This window comes from Oncorhynchus nerka, linkage group LG16 (assembly GCF_034236695.1).
Source record: "Oncorhynchus nerka isolate Pitt River linkage group LG16, Oner_Uvic_2.0, whole genome shotgun sequence".
Classification (NCBI taxonomy): Eukaryota; Metazoa; Chordata; class Actinopteri; order Salmoniformes; family Salmonidae; genus Oncorhynchus; species Oncorhynchus nerka.
In genome coordinates, this window is record NC_088411.1 from 24,192,457 (window position 1) to 24,214,609 (window position 22,153).

General features: G+C 46.3%; 1 protein-coding gene across 1 annotated transcript in view; it reads right to left on the reverse strand.

Annotated features, from left to right (window-relative positions):
• Positions 1 to 22,153, reverse strand: part of LOC115144281 (protoheme IX farnesyltransferase, mitochondrial) — a 77,791-nt gene that overhangs the window by 42,856 nt on the left and 12,782 nt on the right. The window contains exon 4 of the mRNA XM_029685185.2: positions 21,508 to 21,632. Within this exon, the coding sequence (XP_029541045.1) occupies positions 21,508 to 21,632 (125 nt within the window). The remainder of the gene's footprint in view (positions 1 to 21,507; positions 21,633 to 22,153) is intronic.

Here is a 22,153-nt window from a genome sequence, read left to right on the forward strand (position 1 = left end):
TCTGATCCGTTGCATCAGCCTTATTTATTTTGGTAGCCTGGGCTACTGGGTTGTATGAATTTAGGATCTATCCTCCCACAACTGTCCCAGAGTCCATTTGGAATAGGCCATTTCTTTCTCGCACAGAATGACAAGCTGACCAATAGAATAGGTACACTTTTCTACTATGGGGATATTAGATTGCCGTTCGTTACTCATCTTGTTGCTGAGGATAAGCAAATGTGACAGTTATTCTAACATCTTGTGTGCATCTGAAATCGGTAAAGTCGCATGTCGTTGCATGTTCTGTTAAGAATAACCATAATCTAAATGTAATGCTGTCATTCTGAGCACCGTGGGTGAACGCCCTAATGGGGTTACACACCCAATGCATATGGGTCAGTAAATTGATCAAAATCTCTGTTAAATTAAAATGCTGCCGGTCAAGTGTCCGCCACCAACTTTCCCTAACAGAAACCCTGGTGTGTGGGGATGTTGTCATGCTAGTGGTATTCATGCTCTGTTTGAAAGCGTATCTTCTGTCACTACTGCTCACCAGGGGACAGATAAAACTCTTAGAGCAGAGCATTTTCATGGTCTTTGAAGAGTGTTCTTGTTGGAGAGGTTGAGAGGTTCAGTTACTACTAATGGTTCCTCTTCTGGAGGTAGAATGTCACAAAGGGTACCCCAAAAGACATTAAAACCTTGGAGGGTTTGTGCAACCCTGGGAGAGGACTTGACAGTTGAAACCCAACGGGTAGTTGAGTAGGCCTACCCCAGGGAGGGTAGAATGCCCCGTATGTGGCTGGCACCAACCCTGGGAGAGGACTTGACAGTTGAAACCCACCGGGTAGTTGAGTAAGCCTACCCCAGGGAGGGTAGAATGCCCCGTATGTGGCTGGCACCAAACCTGGGAGAGGACTTGACAGTTGAAACCCACCGGGTAGATGAGTAGGCCTACCCCAGGGAGGGTAGAATGCCCCGTATGTGGCTGGCACCAACCCTGGGAGAGGACTTGACAGTTGAAACCCACCGGGTAGTTGAGTAGGCCTACCCCAGGGAGGGTAGAATGCCCCGTATGTGGCTGGCACCAATACTGGAAGAGGACACCTAGTTTTGACAGATTTAGAACTGTGGTGACATCCAACTGATTGTATCTCAGAAGATATGACAGCAGGGTATCCAACTTCAGTGAACACAAACTGTAGGCTATTCAGTGCCTGATATGACCTTCAATAGCCTGCCCTTATCTACCATTGTGTCAATACAACGCCTAAAGGAAAAGCAAATAGCAGCAACAATTGAAAAGCACTCAGGAAGTCATTGGAAATTGATGGTGGATATTACAATGGAGAATAAACAAATGTTCCACCACCTTTAAAGATGAATGATAGCAGGCTTATTCTATGCATGTTATGTGGATTTTATTCTCAAAGTATGAATATTTACTGACTGTATAAGTTGCTCTGGATAAGAGTGTATGATGCTAAATTACCTAAATGTAATGTAGTAATTAAAATAAAGCAAAATAAATGACTTAATCTATTTATAAGACCTCAATTTCTCGTACAAAACTAGGCTGTTTCTGTCATCTCTCACACACTGCCATATCTCTGAGTCACAGTACATTGCCTCTGATGATGCTCCCTATGCATGCAAATGTGAATTTTAAAAATGCATGGGAAGCTATGGGGATGCATGCATGAGCCACTCATTCTCCAACCAAATGACAGGCGACACAAAGTGTGTGGGTGTGGGGAAATTGCCTGTGGAGACAGAGGGTGCCTATCCCCATCTATGTTACCATTGGAAACCTCATAAGTAAATTAGTCTAATCACCAATCAGCTCATTATCAGATCCACAGGTGTTCTAGAACCAGCATCAGCAACATGCTGATTTTCAAGGTTTTGGAATGAGAGAAATGGAGGTAAGGGGCCACATAAAAAATGCAAGTCTTAGCAGGCTTCATTATTGCATCAAGCTCAATAGCATGATTAGGACCCCCATGCCAGACAAGTCAAGTCTCAATTAAACAATGATCTGCTCAGTTCAATCGAGGGGAATATAACCAGAAAACCAGACAAAATGTAGGCTCTTGCACGTAGAGGGATTTCTTCAAAAATGCACTTTTGAAGTAGGGCATAACCAGACAAATAAAAAATAATTATCACAATAATTTATCCTATAATGATTTATTTTTGTTTTGTGGTTACAGCAAATAACTCAAGTGTGATTTGAAATGGCTTTCCTTCGGACAAGATTTAACATTTGCATCAGTATATATAGCTCTTTAAATGCCCTTACAGACTCACAAGTTAGAGGTGGGGTGCCCAAAGGAGGGTTCAAGACATTGTATCCCAGTGGGTCATTTTCTGACTCATTTCAGGGCCCAGTCATTCCAACTAGCTAGCAACTAAATTTGACCTCCAAGCGTTTGGGTAAATATGATTAAAACAGGCGTCCGGCAAGCGGTACAGTGCATCAAGGCTAAGACAAACAGACTCCTAAACAGCTTCTATCCCATTGGCCATAAGACTTCAAATGGCAAATAACTACTGCTCTCCCGCTCCCAGATTATCCACATTGATTATATACCAATCCACAAGTCTCAACCCACTCGCACAACCTACGCTACTGCTAAAATAACTATCGATTTGATGTATTATTCATATGCACTACTGTCCATTGATTCCCATTAGTATGTATCCTGCTACTGGTCACTATTACATGTATAACCACTAGTATGTTAACATACGTATTTACTATTCCTGCAACCAGTCACTTTCAGCCCCAATTTCATGTAAAGTATATCCTCATCATAGGACAAGGTGGAATCCTATTACACCGGCTCCGACGCTCGTTGCACGTGGCAGGGTTTGCAGACGATAACAGATTACAATGGAAACTCAGCCATGAGATACACTCTCAAACGAGCTAAATGCTAACGTCAAGGAACACAACACTGTCTTGCATGAAAGCCCATTGTTCCGGATGCTTGTGTAATCTCGCTCTAAAATCAAAGTGTGTTCATCGCGTATACAGATGTTATCGCAGGTGTAGTCAAATGTGTGTTTCTTGCTCCAACAATACCTAGAAAACACATAATCCAAAAGAGAAAGATTAAGAAATATCACAACGAGCAATGTCATAATCCGGAATAGACAGACAGCATTCGGAAAGTATTCAGACCCCTTCACTTTTTCCACCACAATTTACATGACATTTTAGAATAAGGCTGTATTATGTATTTTATCAAATCTACAAACAAAACCCATAACGACCAAATTGAAAACAAGTTTCTTGACATTTTTGCAAAAAGTATTCAGATCCTTTGCTATGAGACTTGAAATTGAGGTCAGATGCATTCTGCTTCCATTGATCATCCTTGAGCCGTTTCTACAACTTGATTGGATTCTACCTGTGGTCAATTTAATTGATTGGACATGATTTGGAAAGGCACTCCTGTCTTATGAAGGTCCCACAGTTGACAGTGCATGTCAGAGCAAAAACCAAGCCATGGGGTGGAAGGAATTGTCCATAGAGCTCCGAGACAGGATTGTGTCGAGGCACAGATTTGGGGAAGGGTACCGAAACATTTATGCGGCATTGAAAGTCCACAAACACACAGTGGCCTCCATCATTCTTAAATGGAGGAAGTTTGGAACCACCACGACTCTTCCTAGAGCTGGCCGCTCTGCTAAACTGAGCAATCAGGGGAGAGGGTCGATGGTCATTCTGACAAAGCTGTAGAGTTCCTTCCAGAAGGACAACCATTTCTGCAGCACTCCACCAAATCAGGTCTTTATGGTTTAGTGGCCAGACAGAAGCCACGCAGTAAAAAAGGCACATGACAGCCTGCCTGGACTTTTCCAAAAACTACCTAAAGGACTCATGGGAAACAAGATTATATGGTCTGATGAAACCAAGATTGAACAATTTGGCCAGAATGCAAAGCGTCACGTCTGGTGGAAACCTGGCACCATCCCTACGGTGAAGCTCGGTGGTGGCAGAATCATGCTGTGGGGATTTTTTTCATGGACTAGTCAGAATTGATGGAAAGTACAGAGAGATCCTTGATGAAAACCTGCCCAGTGCTCAGGACCTCAGACTGGGGTGAAGGTTCACCTCCCAACAGGACAATAACCCTAAGCACACAGCCAAGAGAAAGCAGGAGTGATCCCTGAATGTCCTTGAGTGGCCCAGCCAGAGTCCGGACTTGAAAATAGCTGTGCAGTGATTCTCACACACGGGATGGACCAATATGGCAATTTTGGCCGATACCGATATCTGATGTGTTCCCCAAAAAATTCAAGCAGCTCGGCTTTGTTTGATGGCTTGTGACCATCCATCTTCCTCTTGATCTCTTGAGGTTTTCAATGGGAGTCAGGTCTGGAGATTGGGCTGGCCATGACAGGGTCTTGATCTGGTGGTCCTCCATCAACACCTTGATTGATCTGGCTGTGTGGCATGGAGTAAACAATCCTCAGAGTTGGGGAACATTGTCAGAGCAGAAGGAAGCCAGTTCTCTTCCAGGACAACCTTTACGTGGCTTGATTCATGTGTCCTTCACAAAGACAAATCTGCCAAATTCTAGCCTTGCTGAAGCACACCCAGATCATCACCAATCCTCCACCAAATTTCAGTGGGTGCGAGACACTGTTCCTTGAAGGTCTCTCCAGGACTCACACCACTGAAAAATTTGGTGGAGGATCGGAGGTGACAAGTCAAACAAAGCCGAGCTGCTTGAATGTTTGTGCCAGGAGTGGCATAAAGTCACCCAACATCAATGTGAAAGACCGGTGGAGAGCATGCCAAGAGGCATGATAGCTGTGACTGAAAATCAGGGTTATTCCACCAAATATTGATTTCTGAACTCTTCCCAAGTAAAAACATTAGTATTGTGTTGTTTAAAAATGAACATTAACTTATTTTCTTTGCATTATTTGAGGTCTGACAACACTGCATCTTTTTGGTTATTTTGACCAGTTCTAAACGACAATATTTTTATTTGGGATAAATATTGTCAGTAGTTTATGGAATAAAACAAACATTTTCATTTCACCCAAACACAGACGTATAAATAGCAAATCCAGAGAAACCGATTTTTCCAGAGCTGGCTGGCGTGCGAGCATATATACACTGCTCAAAAAAATAAAGGGAACACTTAAACAACACAATGTAACTCCAAGTCAATCACACTTCTGTGAAATCAAACTGTCCACTTAGGAAGCAACACTGATTGACAATAAATTTCACATGCTGTTGTGCAAATGGAATAGACAACAGGTGGAAATTATAGGCAATTAGCAAGACACCCAATAAAGGAGTGGTTCTGCAGGTGGTGACCACAGACCAGTATTCAGTTCCTATGCTTCCTGGCTGATGTTTTTGTCACTTTTGAATGCTGGCGGTGCTTTCACTCTAGTGGTAGCATGAGACGGAGTCTACAACACACACAAGTGGCTCAGGTAGTGCAGCTCATCCAGGATGGCACATCAATGCGAGCTGTGGCAAGAAGGTTTGCTGTGTCTGTCAGCGTAGTGTCCAGAGCATGGAGGTGCTCCCAGGACACAGGCCAGTACATCAGGAGACGTGGAGGAGGCCGTAGGAGGGCAACAAACCAGCAGCAGGACCGCTATCTCCCTGCCTTTGTGCAAGGAGGAGCAGGAGGAGCACTGCCAGAGCCCTGCAAAATGACCTCCAGCAGGCCACAAATGTGCATGTGTCTGCTCAAACAGTCAGAAACAGACTCCATGAGGGTGGTATGAGGGCCCGACGTCCACAGGTGGGGGTTGTGCTTACAGCCCAACACCGTGCAGGACATTTGGCATTTGCGAGAGAACACCAAGATTGGCAAATTCGCCACTGGCGCCCTGTGCTCTTCACAGATGAAAGCAGGTTCACACTGAGCACATGTGACAGACGTGACAGAGTCTGGAGATCGTTCTGCTGCCTGCAACATCCTCCAGCATGACCGGTTTGGCGGTGGGTCAGTCATGGTGTGGGGTGGCATTTCTTTGGGGGGCCGCACAGCCCTCCATGTGCTCGCCAGAGGTAGCCTGACTGCCATTAGGTACCGAGATGAGATCCTCAGACCCCTTGCTAGACCTCATGTGGCTGGAGTGTGTCAGCAGTTCCTGCAAGAGGAAGGCCCTGATGCTATGGACTGGCCCGCCCGTTCCCCAGACCTGAATCCAATTGAGCACATCTGGGACATCATGTCTCGCTCCATCCACCAACGCCACGTTGCACCACAGACTGTCCAGGAGTTGGCGGATGCTTTAGTCCAGGTCTGGGAGGAGATCCCTCAGGAGACCACCCGCCACCTCATCAGGAGCTTGCCCAGGCGTTGTAGGGAGGTCATACAGGCACGTGGAGGCCACACACACTACGGAGCCTCATTTTGACTTGTTTTAAGGACATTACACCAAAGTTGGATCAGCCTGTAGTGTGGTTTTCCACTTTAATTTTGAGTGCGACTCCAAATCCAGACCTCCATGGGTTGATCAATTTGATTTCCATTGATAATTTTTGTGTGATTTTGTTGTCAGCACATTCAACTATGTAAAGAAAAAAGTATTTAATAAGAATATTTAATTCAATCAGATCTAGGATGTGTTATTTTAGTGTTCCCTTTATTTTTTGAGCAGTGTATATATCTACAGTAGCATTCAAAAGTTTGGGGTCACTCAGAAATGTCCTTGTTTTCCATGAAAACATACATGAAAGGAGTTGTAAAATGAATAGGAAATATAGGCAAGACATTGACAAGGTTATAAGTAATGATTTCTAATTTAAATAATGACTGTGTCCGTCAAAGAATCATACATTTTCAGTAATTACAGCCTAGCAGAACTTTGCCATTCTAAACTCATCAAAAAAAGAAACTTCCTCTCACTGTCAACTGCATTTATTTTCCGCAAACTTAACATGTGTAAATATTTGTATGAACATAACAAAATTCAACAGACATAAACTGAACAAGTTCCACCGACATGTGACTAACATAAATGTGTACCTGAACGGGGGGGGTCAAAATCAAAAGGATAAACGCGAATCCGACCATCACCCCTGGTGAGACAAAACCTTGACTCGTCAGTGAAGTGCACTTTTTGCCAGTCCTGTCTGGTCCAGCGACGGTGGGTTTGTGCCCATAGGCGACGTTGTTACCTGTGATGTCTGCTGAGGACTTGCCTTACAAACAGGACTACAAGCCCTCGGTCCAGCCTCTCTCAGCCTATTGCGGACAGTTTGAGCACTGATGGAGGGATTGTGTGTTCCCAGTGTTTTTGTTGTCATCCTGTACCTGTCCCGCAGGTGTGATGTTCGGATGTACCGATCCTGTGCTGGTGTTATACATAGTCTGCCACTGCAAGGACAATCAGCTGTCCGTCCTGCTTCCTGTAGCGCTGTCGTAGGTGTCTCACAGTACAGACATTGCAATTTATTGCCCTGGCCACATCTGCAGTCCTTATGCATCCTTGCAGCATGCCTAGGACACGTTAACGCAGATGAGCAGGGACCCTGGGCATCTTTCTTTTGGTGTTTCCCAGAGTCAGTAGAAAGGCCTCTTTAGTGTCCTAGGTTTTCATAACGGTGACCTTAATTGTCTACCGTCTGTAAGCTATTAGTGTCTTAACGACCGTTCCACAGGTGCATGTTCATTAATTGTTTATGGTTCATTGAACAAGCATGGGAAACAGTGTTTAAACCCTTTAAAATGAAGATCTGTGAAGTTATTTTGATTTTTACAAATTATCTTTGAAAGACAAAGGGACATTTCTTTTTTTGCTGAGTTTAGTTGTCAATTTGTTGAATTAATCTGAAGAGATTTCACCCCATGCTTCCTGAAGCACCTCCCACAAGTTGGATTGGCACTTCTTACGTACCATACGGTCAAGCTGCTCCCACAACAGCTCAATAGGGTTGAGATCCGGTGACTGTGCTGCCCACTCCATTATACACATAATACCAGCTGACTGCTTCTTCCCTAAATAGTTCAGAGCTGTGCTTTTGCTCATTGTCCTGTTGTAGGAGGAAATTGGCTCCAATTAAGCGCCATCCACAGGGTATGGCATGGCGATGCAAAATGGAGTGATAGTCTTCCTTCTTCAAGATCCCTTTTACCCTGTACAAATCTCCCACTTTACCACCAAAGCATCCCCAGACCATCACATTGCCTCCACTATGCTTGACAGGTGGCGTCAAGCACTCCTCCAGCATCTTCTCATTTTCCCGTCTCATAAATGTTCTTCTTTGTGATCCGAACACCTCAAACTTATTTTCGGCTGTTAACAATTTTCCCAATCTTCCTCTGTCCAGTGTCTTATTTTGCCCATCTTAATCTATTATTTTATTAGCCAGTCTGAGATATGGATTTTTCTTTGCAACTCTGCCTAGAAGGCCAGCATCCCGGAGTCACCTCTTCACTGTTGACGTCAAGACTGGTGTTTTGCAGGTACCATTTAATGAAACTGCCAGCTGAGGTCTTGTGAGACGACTGTTTCTCAAACTAGACACTAATGTACTTATCCTCTTGCTCAGTTGTGCACCAGGGCCTCCCACAATTTATATTCTGATTAGAGCCAGTTTGCTCTGTTCTGTGAAGGGAGTAGTACACAGCATTGTATGAGATGTTCAGTTTCTTGGCAATTTCTCGCATGGAATAGCCTTCATGAATAGCCTTCAGAACATGAATAGACTGATAAGCCTATGTAGACATTCCATAAAAAAATAGAACAAGCTATTTCCAGCTACAATAGTCATTTACAACGTATTTCTGATCAATTTGATGTTATTTTAATGGACAAAACAAAATGTGGTTTTCGTTCAAAAACAAAGACATTTCTAAGTGACCCCAAACTTTTGAACGGTAGTGTACATCACAAACACACACACATTCTCTCTCGCTCTCATATAGAGATCTATCTATCTATACACACACACACACACACACACACACATAACACACAGCTCCAAAAGTATTGAGACCGTGACAATATTTTGTTTGTTTACATTGCATCATAGTCAGACTGTCAGCTTTAACTTGAGGGTATTTTCATCCATATAGGGTGTACCGTTTAGAGACGACAGCACTTCTTCTACATGGTCCCTTAAAAATGGGGGGACAAAAGTATTGGAACAAATTCACTTACATGTGTATTAAAGTAGTCAAAAGTTTAGTTTACATCAAGCTTGTAAATATACAAACTTGTTGGATGCATTTGCTGTTTGTTTTGGTTGTTTTCAAATGATTTTGTGCCCAATAAAAATGAATGGTGAATGATGTAGTCGGGTAATTTTTTTGCCACTTATATGGTAAACGAGAATAGAATGTTTCTAAACACTTCTACATTAATGTAGACGCTACCATGATTACGGACAGTCCTGAATGAATCATGAATAATGTTGAGTGAGAACATTACATACACACAAATGTCATACCCCCAAGACATGCTAACCTCTCACCATTACAATAAAGCTTGAAGGAGCCCAGTAAGAGGAGTTAGAAGCCAGAGATCCTGTAGGAGGGTTAATAATACATGTCTCCACAAGACAAGAGCGAAGGGCGTCGCTCAGTGGCGGTAATAGCGGGCGGGCCGGGGGGCTTGTGGGGGCTCGCGTGCCACCATCCTTAGACAGCACTTCGCAGGAGACAAAGACACAAACTAGACAGACAGGCAGGCACAAAAGAGCACTCAGTCGCCCTTCAACACTACAGGGAAAATGACATGCCAGACAGCCACAAAAGACCACGTTTTATCCACAACAAAAAACTCAAATCACACAATCTTTAAGACTCAGTCACATTCACATTTTTATTTAACTCGGCAAGTCAGTTATTAAGAACAAATTCTTATTATACAATGACGGCCTACACCAGCCAAACCCGGACAATTGTGCGCCACCCTATCCCAATCACGGTCGGATGTGATGCAGCCTGGATTCGAACTGGGGACTGCAGTGACGCCTCTTGCACTGAGATGGTGCCTTAGACTGCTGCGCCACTCGAAAGCACTTGGTGTGTGTGTGAAGTATAACACATACTAGACTGAGACACTTCATTCACACGCTAGAAGGCTGAGTCCCAAATGGTACCCCATTCCCTATGTAGAGCACCACTTTTGACCAGATAGCTATGGGCCCTGGTCAAAATCAAATTGTTTGACACGTGCCAAATACAACAACAGGTAGACCTTACAGTCAAATGCTTACTTATAAGCCCTTAACCAACAATGCAGTTTAAATAAACATTTACAAAATACACCCCCCAAAAAAATGATTAATGAGGGTATATACAGGGGGTACCGGTACCGAGTCAATGTGCAGGGGTACAGATTAGTCGAGGTAATACGTACATGTAGGTAGGAGGAAAGGGACTACGCATAGATAATAAACAAAAAAAAGTCCAGGCAGCCATTTTATTAATTGTTCAGCAGTCCTATGGCTTCGAGGTAGAAGCTTGTTAAGGAGCCTTTTGGACCTAGACTTAGCAGTCTATGACTTGGGTGGCTGAAGTCTGACAATATTTTGGACATTACACCACCAAGTATAGAGGTCCTGGATGGTAGAAAATTGGCCCCAGTTATGTACTGGGCTGTACACACAACCCTCTGTAGTGCCTTATTACGGGATGCTGAGCAGTTGCCATACCAGGTTGTGATGCAACTTGTCAAGATGTTCTCAATGGTGCAGCTGTAGAACTTTATCTAGGGACCCATGCCAAATATTTTCAGTCTCCTGAGAGTGAATAGGAGTTGTCGTGCCCTCTTCACGACCGTCTTGGTGTGTTTGGACAATGATAGTTTGTTGATGATGTGGACACCAACAAACTTGAAGCTCTCGACCCGCTCCACTACAGCCTCGTTGATGTGAATGGAGGCATGCTCAGTCCTCCTTTTGCTGTAGTCCACAATCATCTCCTTTGTCTTGCTAATGTTGAGAGAAAGATTGTTATCCTGGCACCACACTGCCAGTGATCAGACCAACCACCGTTGTCATCAGCAAACTTAATGATGTTGGGAGTTGTGCTTGGCCAAGCAGTCGTGGGTGAACAATGAGTACAGGAGGGGACTAAGCACGCACTCCTGAGGAGCCCCCGTGTTGAGGATCAGCATGGCAGACGTGTTGTTGCCTACCCTTACCACCTGGGGGGGGGGGCAGCCCGTAAGGAAGTCCAGGATCCAGTTGCAGAGGGAGGTGTTTAGTCCCAGGGTCCTTAGCTTAGTGATGAGCTTTGTTGGCACTATGGTGTTGAAGGCTGAGCAGCATTCTCATGTCGGTGTTCCTTTTGTCCAGGTGGGAACGGGCAGTGTGGAGTGCAATTGAGATTGCGCCATCTGTGGATCTGTTGGGGCAGTATGCGAATTGGAGTGGGTCTAGGGTTTCCGGGATTATGGTATTGATGTGAGCCATGACCAGCCTTTCAAAGCATTTCATGGCTACAGGGACGAGTGCTACGGGACGGATGTAATAAAGGCAGGATAGCTTGACGTTCTTCGGCACAGGGACTGTACTGTGGTGGTCTGCTTGAAACATGTAGGTATTACAGACTCGGTCAGGGAGAGGTTGAAAATGTCAGTGAAGACACTTGCCAGTTGGTCCGTGCATGATCCGAGTACACATCCTGGTAATCAATTCACAACCCGCGGCATTGAGAATGTTGACCCGTTTAAAAAGGTCTTGCTCACATCAGCTACGGAGACCATTATCACACAGCCGTCCGGAACAGCTGGTGCTCTCGTGCATGCTTCAATGTTGCTTGCCTCGAATCAAGCATAAAGAAGGCATTTAGCCCATCTGGTAGGCTCGCTTCACTAGGATGGGTTTCCCTTCCTAATCCGTAATAGTTTGCAAACACTGCCACATCCGACAAGTGGAGGAGCCGGTTTTGAAGGGTTCCTTCTTAGTCCTGTATTGATGCTTTGCATTGTTTGATCGTTCGTCTGAGGGCATAGCAGGATTTCTTAGTGTCACACTCCTTAAAAGCAGCAGCTTTAGCCGTTAGCTCAGTGCAGATGTTGCCTGTAATCCATGGATTCTGGTTGGGATACGTACGCATGGTCACTGTGGGGACGACATCGATGCACTTATTGATGAAGCTGGTGACTGAGGTGGTATACTCTTCAATGCCATCTGACGAATCCCAGAACATATTCAAGTCTGTGCTAGCAAAACAGTCCAGTAGCTTGAGCGAGTCACTGGTACTTCCTGCTTTCATTTTTGCTTGTAAGCAGGAATCAGGAGGATAGAATTATGGTCAGATGTGACAAATGGAGGGTGAGGGAGAGCTTTGTACGGTTGTGTGTGTGTGTGTGGAGTAAAGGTGGTCGAGAGTTTTTTCCCCCTCTGCTTGCACATGACATGCCGGTAAAAATGAGATAAAATGGATTTAAGTTTGCCTGCATTAAAGGCCCCGGCCACATGGAGCGCCCCTACTGGATGAGCATTTTCCTGTTTGCTTTTGGCCTTATACAGCTTGTTGAGTGCAGCCTTAATGCCAGCGTCGGTTTGTGGTAGTAAATAGACCGCTACGAAACATATAGATGACAACTCTTGGTAAATTGCGTGGTCTACAGCTTGAAAGGTACTCTACCTCAGGCGAGCAAAACCTCAAGACTTTCTTAATATTAGGTATTGTGCACCAGCTGTAGTAGGGCACTATACAGGGAAGAGGGTTCCATTTGGGACAGAGCAAACACTACTAGACTGCACTTTTCCTCCTGATTTGACAGTACAGGCTAGGTCTCGTTTGTTTAGCTGAGGACCTCAGGTTACACCCGGGGTCTTTAGACCCAGCTTGAAACAGTCTTCAGTCCCAATTACTCAATTAGCTGAAATTAGGGCCGGAGAGTGGGGAGTTAGTGATGGGGGGGAGATGGGCCCGAGTGGCCTTCTGATGGCTGGAACACCCGGTGAGTCCCTCCCTGCTGTAACCCCCAGGGGCTTGGAAAGCCAGACCACCTCCAGGACATTCCAACACTCAAGGCCCTGTCTCCAGACCCATTACAGAGCTGTTCAACCATCTGGCAGGTTTGCAAGGAGACAGGGAGCTCTGAGGGAAAACCACAAGTTCAGCCCTCAGACGAGGCCATCACCACCTCATCCCACAAGCAGGTTCCAATACTACATAACACTACCACTAGGTTTGAATATTCTCCGGTTTTCACAAAATGTTTCATCCCGAGAATAAAACACTTTTCCCAGGTAACCCGGCATTTCCCACCAAAAACCAGAAGTATCATTCTAAAGCATATAAATGATTGGATTAGAGTTTTGATCGGCATGAAAATTCTAACCCGATGCAACATGAGCCTGATGAGGCATAAAATATCTTTAATGTAAGAGCTAAAGACATGTGACCCCAAGCACAAAAAAGCACAAATAATTGTGCTGTTATCCAGCACATGGATAGCACATTTCAACTACAGAAACAAATAGATGTAGCTATATCTCCTGGGTAAATAAATGAAACAGGCTAATCTTTGAGCGTGAACTGTATTATATACTGGAATTATACAGCACGTTCTATCCATGAAGCTAGGAGAAAACATACAATGCTGGTGCAGGACATGCGGCCTACAAAGTTACAAATATGGGCTAGCAAGTTTGACTATAATAGGACCCATTTGACATTTAGTAAGCTGACGGATATATACCTCGATATCATAATATTTACCCTAATGTTGTGTGTATTACTTTCTCTAGTGTTGCTTCATGCCTTCCTCACCGTCAACAGTTAAATGAAATGAGTGTCATTGTCCTTATCTTCATTGTCATGACATGCTTGAACAATAGTTGGACTAGAATAAGATGCAGATGGAATGGTCTGAATAAATAACTGCTATAGCCTAACGCCATAGCCTGTCCTATTGGCTGCTGTATTTAACATTCATCAAACAAGATGAATGTCAAATCATCCAATAGTTTATTAGTATAAGAAATCAAACTAAATATATGTCCATATATATACGAGAATAGTATATATATATATATATATATATATATACACTATTCTCGTCTAGCCTTTCCCGGGACTCCAAGAGCGAAGTTTTTTTTATGAGAGGGACCAGCGAAGTGCCAGTGCATTTTACACAAGAAACAGAGGCTATAAGTTAGAAGCGTACGCGTAACCCACCATTCATTAGCTAAATATAAGGCTAATACTGCATAGAATGTATTACCTGAAAGGGGTAGGGTAAGACATCTATATGTACACTGTATTATCTTGAACAGGATTATCTACTGATGACATTTGAACGTAACGGATGGAAAGATCTCTCACTGATTTAAAGCAATGATATTCGAGTGATAGGCTGTTTTAGAACTCTGCAGGTGTAATTAAAAGAAAATCATCTTCACAAAAATATGGGGAAAAAGTGTCCCCCGAAAACCAGACTGATGTGTAAATTAGACACGCATTCAGTCCTTATATTGCTATAGTATATGCTAAGCTGCAGCAAATGTAGGCCTTCCCGTCACAAGAAAAAAGCTACCACGAGGGTACATGCATTGTGAACTGCGGTCCATACCGAGGTGTGCAGTCTGTCCCCACCCTGAGCGTTAATGACTGATCATACAGAGAGAACAGACATTGCATACAATTTAACAGTTCCATTTCACGTACTGCTGCTTATAGAAATTATTTATTATAATTTTCTGGTTTCTTGCAGTTATTTATCCTAGGAAAATGGAGTGGGTTTGGGCGGGAAATCTCGGTAACCAAGTTCCCGCTATTCAACCCTAACTACCACCCTGTCTGTGAAATCAATTGGGCACATTTCATCTGGCGAGGTAGTCAGAACGTTTGTCGTGAACCACGTCAAATTGTGTCCGCAAGGAAAGCACACAGACAAACAAACTTGGATACCCGGTTTAGCAAAGCCGGTGATCCAACTGCCAAGCCAGCTGTTTAAGTTTTGTTGGGAACTCTTGCGGAAGAGAGAAAAAAAAAAACTGCAAAAGCCCACTATCCTTCTCTGGCTCGGGGTCTCAAATCACATGACTGTCATTGTGTCTTTTTAGTGCAGTGAGAAACTCCAGGCGGTGCCATGCCATTGTTACATGACTCCAGGAGCTTACACCCTTGCGTCAGTTTCCCAAAATGGGGATGTTTAAGAAAAGAAACCACAACATTTCTGTCTGTGAGAGCGCCTGCCTTCGGGCACTTCCCCCATGGGAAGAACAGCAGCCTTGGCTTTGATAGCTGCACTACTGAAGGTCTGGCTTCCCTTTGCTGGCTTCATAGACAGGTTCAATCCCAAATTACACCCTATTCCCTATATAGTGCACTACTTTTGACCAGGACCCATAGAACTCTGGTCAAATGTAGTACTATACAGGGAATATGGTGCTATTTGGGATACAAACCCAAGACAGGCATTCTTCTTCCCCAAAGACATTTTATTTTCTCCCTTTCCTGAAGGTAATTCAACCACAGTTGTTTTATGTGGTCTCACACACACACACACACACACACACACACACACACACACACACACACTCCGTCCGCTGCCGACAATTCAGTCTTCAGGGCCCAACACATTAAAGGATTAAAGGGTGGCGGGGGAATTCATAGGAAGTGGATCTTTAGTGGGGGATCTACCCTCAGCTTACTTTGATTTGAAGCTGTAGTTTTATTTGTCAAATCAATAAAATAAGTGTGTGCTTTGATCAAGCCCCAACCACTGCACTGACACTGTAGCACTACTTGAAGAAAAGAAACACTTGGCACCACATCTAAAAAAAAAAGGTAGAAAAAAATGTAAGTGTAATTTTCTTCGTACCCCTCCCTTTCTTTTGGTTTTATTATGAAAACCAAATGGACGACCAAAGTGTTTAGATCAATTACGCCCAGGTGAGGGTGTGTTTCTTTTACGAGACAAAACCTTGACAGATGATCTGGTGTGTCAAGCCGACACAGTGGAGGATCAGAGAGTCACCACGGAAGCAAAGTGTGTGGGGCAGCGCACCGCAGTGTTACGTGTCACACGACAACCCCTAGGCCTGTGAGTGTGTGGAATTACACAAAATACTATTATTTTCCAAACAAAGCAAAAACAACAACTACTTGGCAGTCACGTGCATAGACAGACGTACAGTATAAATATTTTAAAAGGGGGAGCAACTACCAACTTGTAATTAACTGGCTTTTTTGTCTAAGAATTGTGTTACCCTGTTAGAGAAACAAATACAAATACTGTAAAACCCTAATCTCTCTATGGGCTCATTGGATATCTCTTTTTAGGAAAGTATCACTGGCCAGCCAGTATCATTGAGCAGGCATACTACCAGCATAGGTAAGGTTAGGTCTGCATCCCAAATGGCACCCCATTCCTTATATAGTCAAAAGTAGAGCATTATGTACGGTAAAAAGGCCCCATTTGGGACACCAACTAGAAGAAATGGCCTCCTTGAACCAGGTGGCTCTTTTCCCTTTAAACTACATTTAATTCAATCCCTCAATCTTGCCAATTAAAACGGATGACATCACAGGGATCTGTCACCACAGAGGGACATTGAGAAAGACAAGAAACATGGAGGCAGACAGGGGCTGCCTTGTGTGGAGTGAAGCCCCGGTCTGTCTGACAACTGGTGCTGGCCACAAGAAAGAGAAGCCCTGGCCTAAAGATTTAATGCCCTCAGATTCCAGACACAACCGTGAGGAGACGCGGGCTCTGCTTACATAAGGTCTGAAAAAAACAAGGCCATCCACATAAAAAAGGGAGGAAAACATGTTGAGGTAAGACAGTCCTACAAGAGCTCTGTATTTACTTTCAAAGACAATTTACTGCGATCCAATGACAATGGCATTTTTACCTCATCCACAATTTTCTTCCTGTATGTCTCTTTGCCAGCGTGAAAAAATGACTGTCAGTTGGCCAAATGCACGCCGCCACCACCCATAATGCACTGGCCTGGCTGGCGGGCCCATTAAGACTTCAAAGCGGAGACACATCAAACAAAACAAATCAACATGAATTCCATTTGTCCTGCTCTACTGTAATACTACCCCCCAACTCTACAACTTAGACTACTACCCTTCATGTCCGGTTGAAGGAAGTCCACATGTTCCATACTGCCCACTTCAGAACAGCAGCCAACCCACACCTCAAGCCTACCCAAACTACAGCCACACACTCCCCTCTAGGACCCAATAAAAACTGAGTTGGCGGAGAAGGCAGACGGAATCAAAAGAATCCAGACATTAAAACAAAATTCAAAAATGGATTGAACTTGGTAGGAAATCAACTAAAATGTTTTTAACTTATTAGAAAATGCATTAATTTGCCCAAGATTATCATAAGACATAAACAAAATGCATCAGTGATTCGTATTTTCCTTCAACTTTCTGAAATGGCACAGGAATGCCCGCGTCTGTGTGCGTGTTGGTCTACCACTAGAATGAGCTCATGATTATTTGCGTCAATCCAGTGGCCATTTGTCGTGCAAACACTGCAATCAGATGAGCACTACAGAAACAATGCTAACATCGGTCTAATGATTTTTAGCGCGAAAAACGGAAACCTGGAAAATAAAACCAAATCACACTAATTTAACTGATTTTGTAGGGCCCGAGACCCACCTCACCTTCACCCAAGCCCCAGGCTTCTGTTCTGACTAGGCCTGGCTGGTGACTACTGTGCTGGGAGGAGATGATGAAAGGAGAAAGATCTAGTACTCTAAATGAAAGATGAATCATCATGTCCTTCCTTGCCCCGAACAAATTTCTATAAAGAAAATTAAGAATGACAGCGGCTGACTTGATACAGATAGGGACGGACACACAGGGACAGACGGACGCACAGGGACGGACGGACGCACAGGGACGGACGGACGCACAGGGACGGACGGACGCACAGGGACGGACGGACGCACAGGGACGGACGGACGCACAGGGACGGACGGACGCACAGGGACGGACGGAGGGACGGACGGACGCACAGGGACGGACGGAGGGACGGACGGACGCACAGGGACGGACGGACGCACAGGGACGGACGGACGCACAGAGGATGGACGGACACACAGGGACGGACGGACGGACACACAGGGACGGACGGACACAGGGACGGACGGACACACAGGGACGGACGGACACACAGGGACGGACGGACACACAGGGACGGACGGACACACAGGGACGGACGGACACACAGGGACGGACGGACGCACAGGGACAGACGGACGCACAGGGACGAACGGACGCACAGGGACGGACTGACGCACAGGGACGGACTGACGCACAGGGACGGACTGACGCACAGGGACGGACTGACGCACAGGGACGGACGGACACACAGGGACAGACGGACGGACACACAGGGACAGACGGACGGACACACAGGGACAGACGGACGGACACACAGGGACAGACGGACGGACACACAGGGACAGACGGACGGACACACAGGGACAGACGGACGGACACAGGGACAGACGGACACACAGGGACGGACGGACGGACGGACACACAGGGACGGACGGACACACAGGGACGGACGGACGGACACACAGGGACGGACGGACACACAGGGACGGACGGACACACAGGGACGGACGGACGGACACACAGGGACGGACGGACGGACACACAGGGACACACAGGGACGGACGGACACACAGGGAGGGACGGACGGACACACAGGGAGGGACGGACGGACACACAGGGAGGGACGGACGGACACACAGGGAGGGACGGACGGACACACAGGGAGGGACGGACGGACACACAGGGAGGGACGGACGGACACACAGGGAGGGACGGACGGACACACAGGGAGGGACGGACGGACACACAGGGAGGGACGGACACACAGGGAGGGACGGACACACAGGGACGGACGGACACACAGGGACGGACACACAGGGACGGACACACAGGGACGGACGGACGCACAGGGACAGACGGACGCACAGGGACAGACGGACGCACAGGGACAGACGGACGCACAGGGACAGACGGACGCACAGGGACAGACGGACGCACAGGGACGGACGGACGCACAGGGACGGACGGACGCACAGGGACGGACGGACGCACAGGGACGGACGGACGCACAGGGACGGACGGACGCACAGGGACGGACGGACGCACAGGGACGGACGGACGCACAGGGACGGACGGACGCACAGGGACGGACGGAGGGACGGACGGACGCACAGGGACGGACGGACGCACAGGGACGGACGGACGCACAGGGACGGACGGACGCACAGGGACGGACGGACGCACAGGGACGGACGGACGCACAGGGACGGACGGACGCACAGAGGATGGACGGACACACAGGGACGGACGGACGGACACACAGGGACGGACGGACACACAGGACGGACGGACGGACACACAGGGACGGACGGACACACAGGGACGGACGGACACACAGGGACGGACGGACGGACACACAGGGACAGACGGACGCACAGGGGACGGACGACAGGGGAACGGACGCACAGACGGACAGACAGGGACGGACGGACGCACAGGGACGGACGGACACACAGGGACAGACGGACACACAGGGACAGACGGACGGACACACAGGGACAGACGGACGGACACACAGGGACAGACGGACGGACACAGGGACAGACGGACGGACACAGGGACAGACGGACACACAGGGACAGACGGACGGACACACAGGGACAGACGGACGGACACACAGGGACGGACGGACGGACACACAGGGACGGACGGACACACAGGGACGGACGGACACACAGGGACGGACGGACACACAGGGACGGACGGACACACAGGGAGGGACGGACGGACACACAGGGAGGGACGGACGGACACACAGGGAGGGACGGACGGACACAGGGACGGACGGACACAGGGACGGACGGACACACAGGGACGGACGGACACACAGGGACGGACGGACACACGGACGGACGGACACACAGGGACGGACACACAGGGACGGACGGACACAGGGACGGACGGACACACAGGGACGGACATGTGGCGGCTACCGCCTCTCCCATCTCTCAGCACTGAACTCCTCAGGGCCGGGGCCCTGGAGCCCTACAGCTGGGGATTAGAGACTACCAACCTGCCACTGCTTTTAGAGAAGGAGACATAATTGTCAACCTATAGGATATTTTACACTCCTGCTCCAGTGTAAGGTAGATGGGTGAAGAGGTAAATTGAAGGGGCAAGGCAGGCAGAGTTTTGTTCCAAGAAGTCATTGACGGGACAATGCCAATTTTGGTTTGTTTGATGGATTGACTCTATTCATACAGATGTCACACTGACAATGACACGCTAGACTAGAGAAAATACTACATGCCTGAAAGGTCAGGTCCAAGAGTTTTGGATTGTTGGGACAAATTATAAGTTCCGTTCATTGTGAACCGGTTGAGAAAATAACCTAATTCCAGCTCTAAACGAGAGAGGGGACACTGCCTGGAACTTGGCTGTTGAAGGCTGGGCTAGTGTTAGGGCTAAGGGAGGGTTTTACAACCGAACACATTTTGCAACAAAAACAAGCATTTCTCATTGGACTAGTTCAGGTTAGTCCCTCCCAGTTTTAGTCGGTTTTCTTCGGTTTGGAGCCTACCTGAGTGAACATAACCCTGCTGTCTGGCCCCTAGGGCAGGAACCTGCAGTGTAATCAGGGCCCTGGACAAATTACAGGCAGAAGGCTGCAGCTAATTGGGGTTCAACCCAGGGCTGAGGGAGAGGTTGTCCATTAAACTAATATTCTTAAGTCATGGAGCGCATTCCAGCGAACAGCGTCAACACTCAGCGAGGTCTGATTATTCCAGCCATTTTAAGTGTCCAGGCGCAGCGGTCCCTTTATTTTTTGGTACAAAAAAAGCCTTCAGCAGACAAATAATAACAGTATTCCAGTTTGAGTCGCCTGTTAATGCATTTTTTAGATACGCAGCGAGAGAGGAATTTAACTAAAAGTTCAAAGGTGCTGTCAATGGCTCCCGCAATGTTTTGTAGAACAACATGAAGTGCACGACGAGGGGACAGTACTGTGTGTGTGTGCATGTCTGTCAGCCAGTGAGTTCATGTTTGTGTAAAGTGCAATGAAAATCTATTACGCGTTTCAGAACCCAACTGTAATCTTGCCAGCCGTTGAAATGAGACCTCATCCATCTTTCAGAGAAACAACTTAAGAGGGAGAAATAAAAGTAAAAAATTGACCACTCGGGACCGATTACAGTGATTTTAATGTTTTTTAAGTCTGGGGTTGACCAGGGGAAGATGTTAAATGCAGAATCATTAAAGTTTTGAGCTATTAACCACCCCATACAGTGCCAGGAACAAAATATTTGGCTTTTGTTCTCCATGTAAAACAAAGTTCATCACGGGGAGGGGATATAGTCCACAATAATACATTCATTAATAATACAGCAGGCCTATATACACAGCTAATTGTGCTTTACCGATGGACATATCTCACTGCAATAACAAGACCATGTCTGAAACCAAACCAAGAATGCCCAGGCAGGCTACTCTGCATGACCATTTTGACACACGCGCACACAGCTGTGACGCAACTGACCTGGTTGATGGAGTTGGCAGTGCAGGAGGCGAGCCCTGTCCCGAGGGATGCCAGGAAGAAGGTGGCAGGGTCAAAGGGCACTGGAGCCATGGCAAAACCAGCTGCTGCCGTCCACACTACTAACGCTGAAACAACCAGACAATAATATCAACATCATACCTACACACACAAGCAACATGCATGCTTATCATACTTGAATACCCACCATAATTTCCATATCAATTATATGACTACAGCTTTGGGCAATTACTGGCAGAACAGGATCAGGAATGCAAACTGGTGAGTGCCAGAAAAGGGTGACACGGAAACAAGAAAATTCTGTGTAAACTGCTAGAAAGTTTGGTTAATTTCGGAGTGGTGTTGTCACGATAACAACATTTTACTAACGATGTGATACGAGGTCAAGTATCACGATAGTTTTCTATACATTCTGCACCTGTGCTACACAATAACCGGTCCCTGATATTCACACCTCTACTCAATACAACACATTGAATGGGCTACTGCAGAAAATGGCAGATTTGCTCATATCCAACAGCCTACCTGTGATTTGGCAGGAGGAATGTAATCAAAAATATTAACACATATTAATCTGCATTTTCATTATGGCAGTAAGAGGGAGAAAACACTATATGAAACCATATTT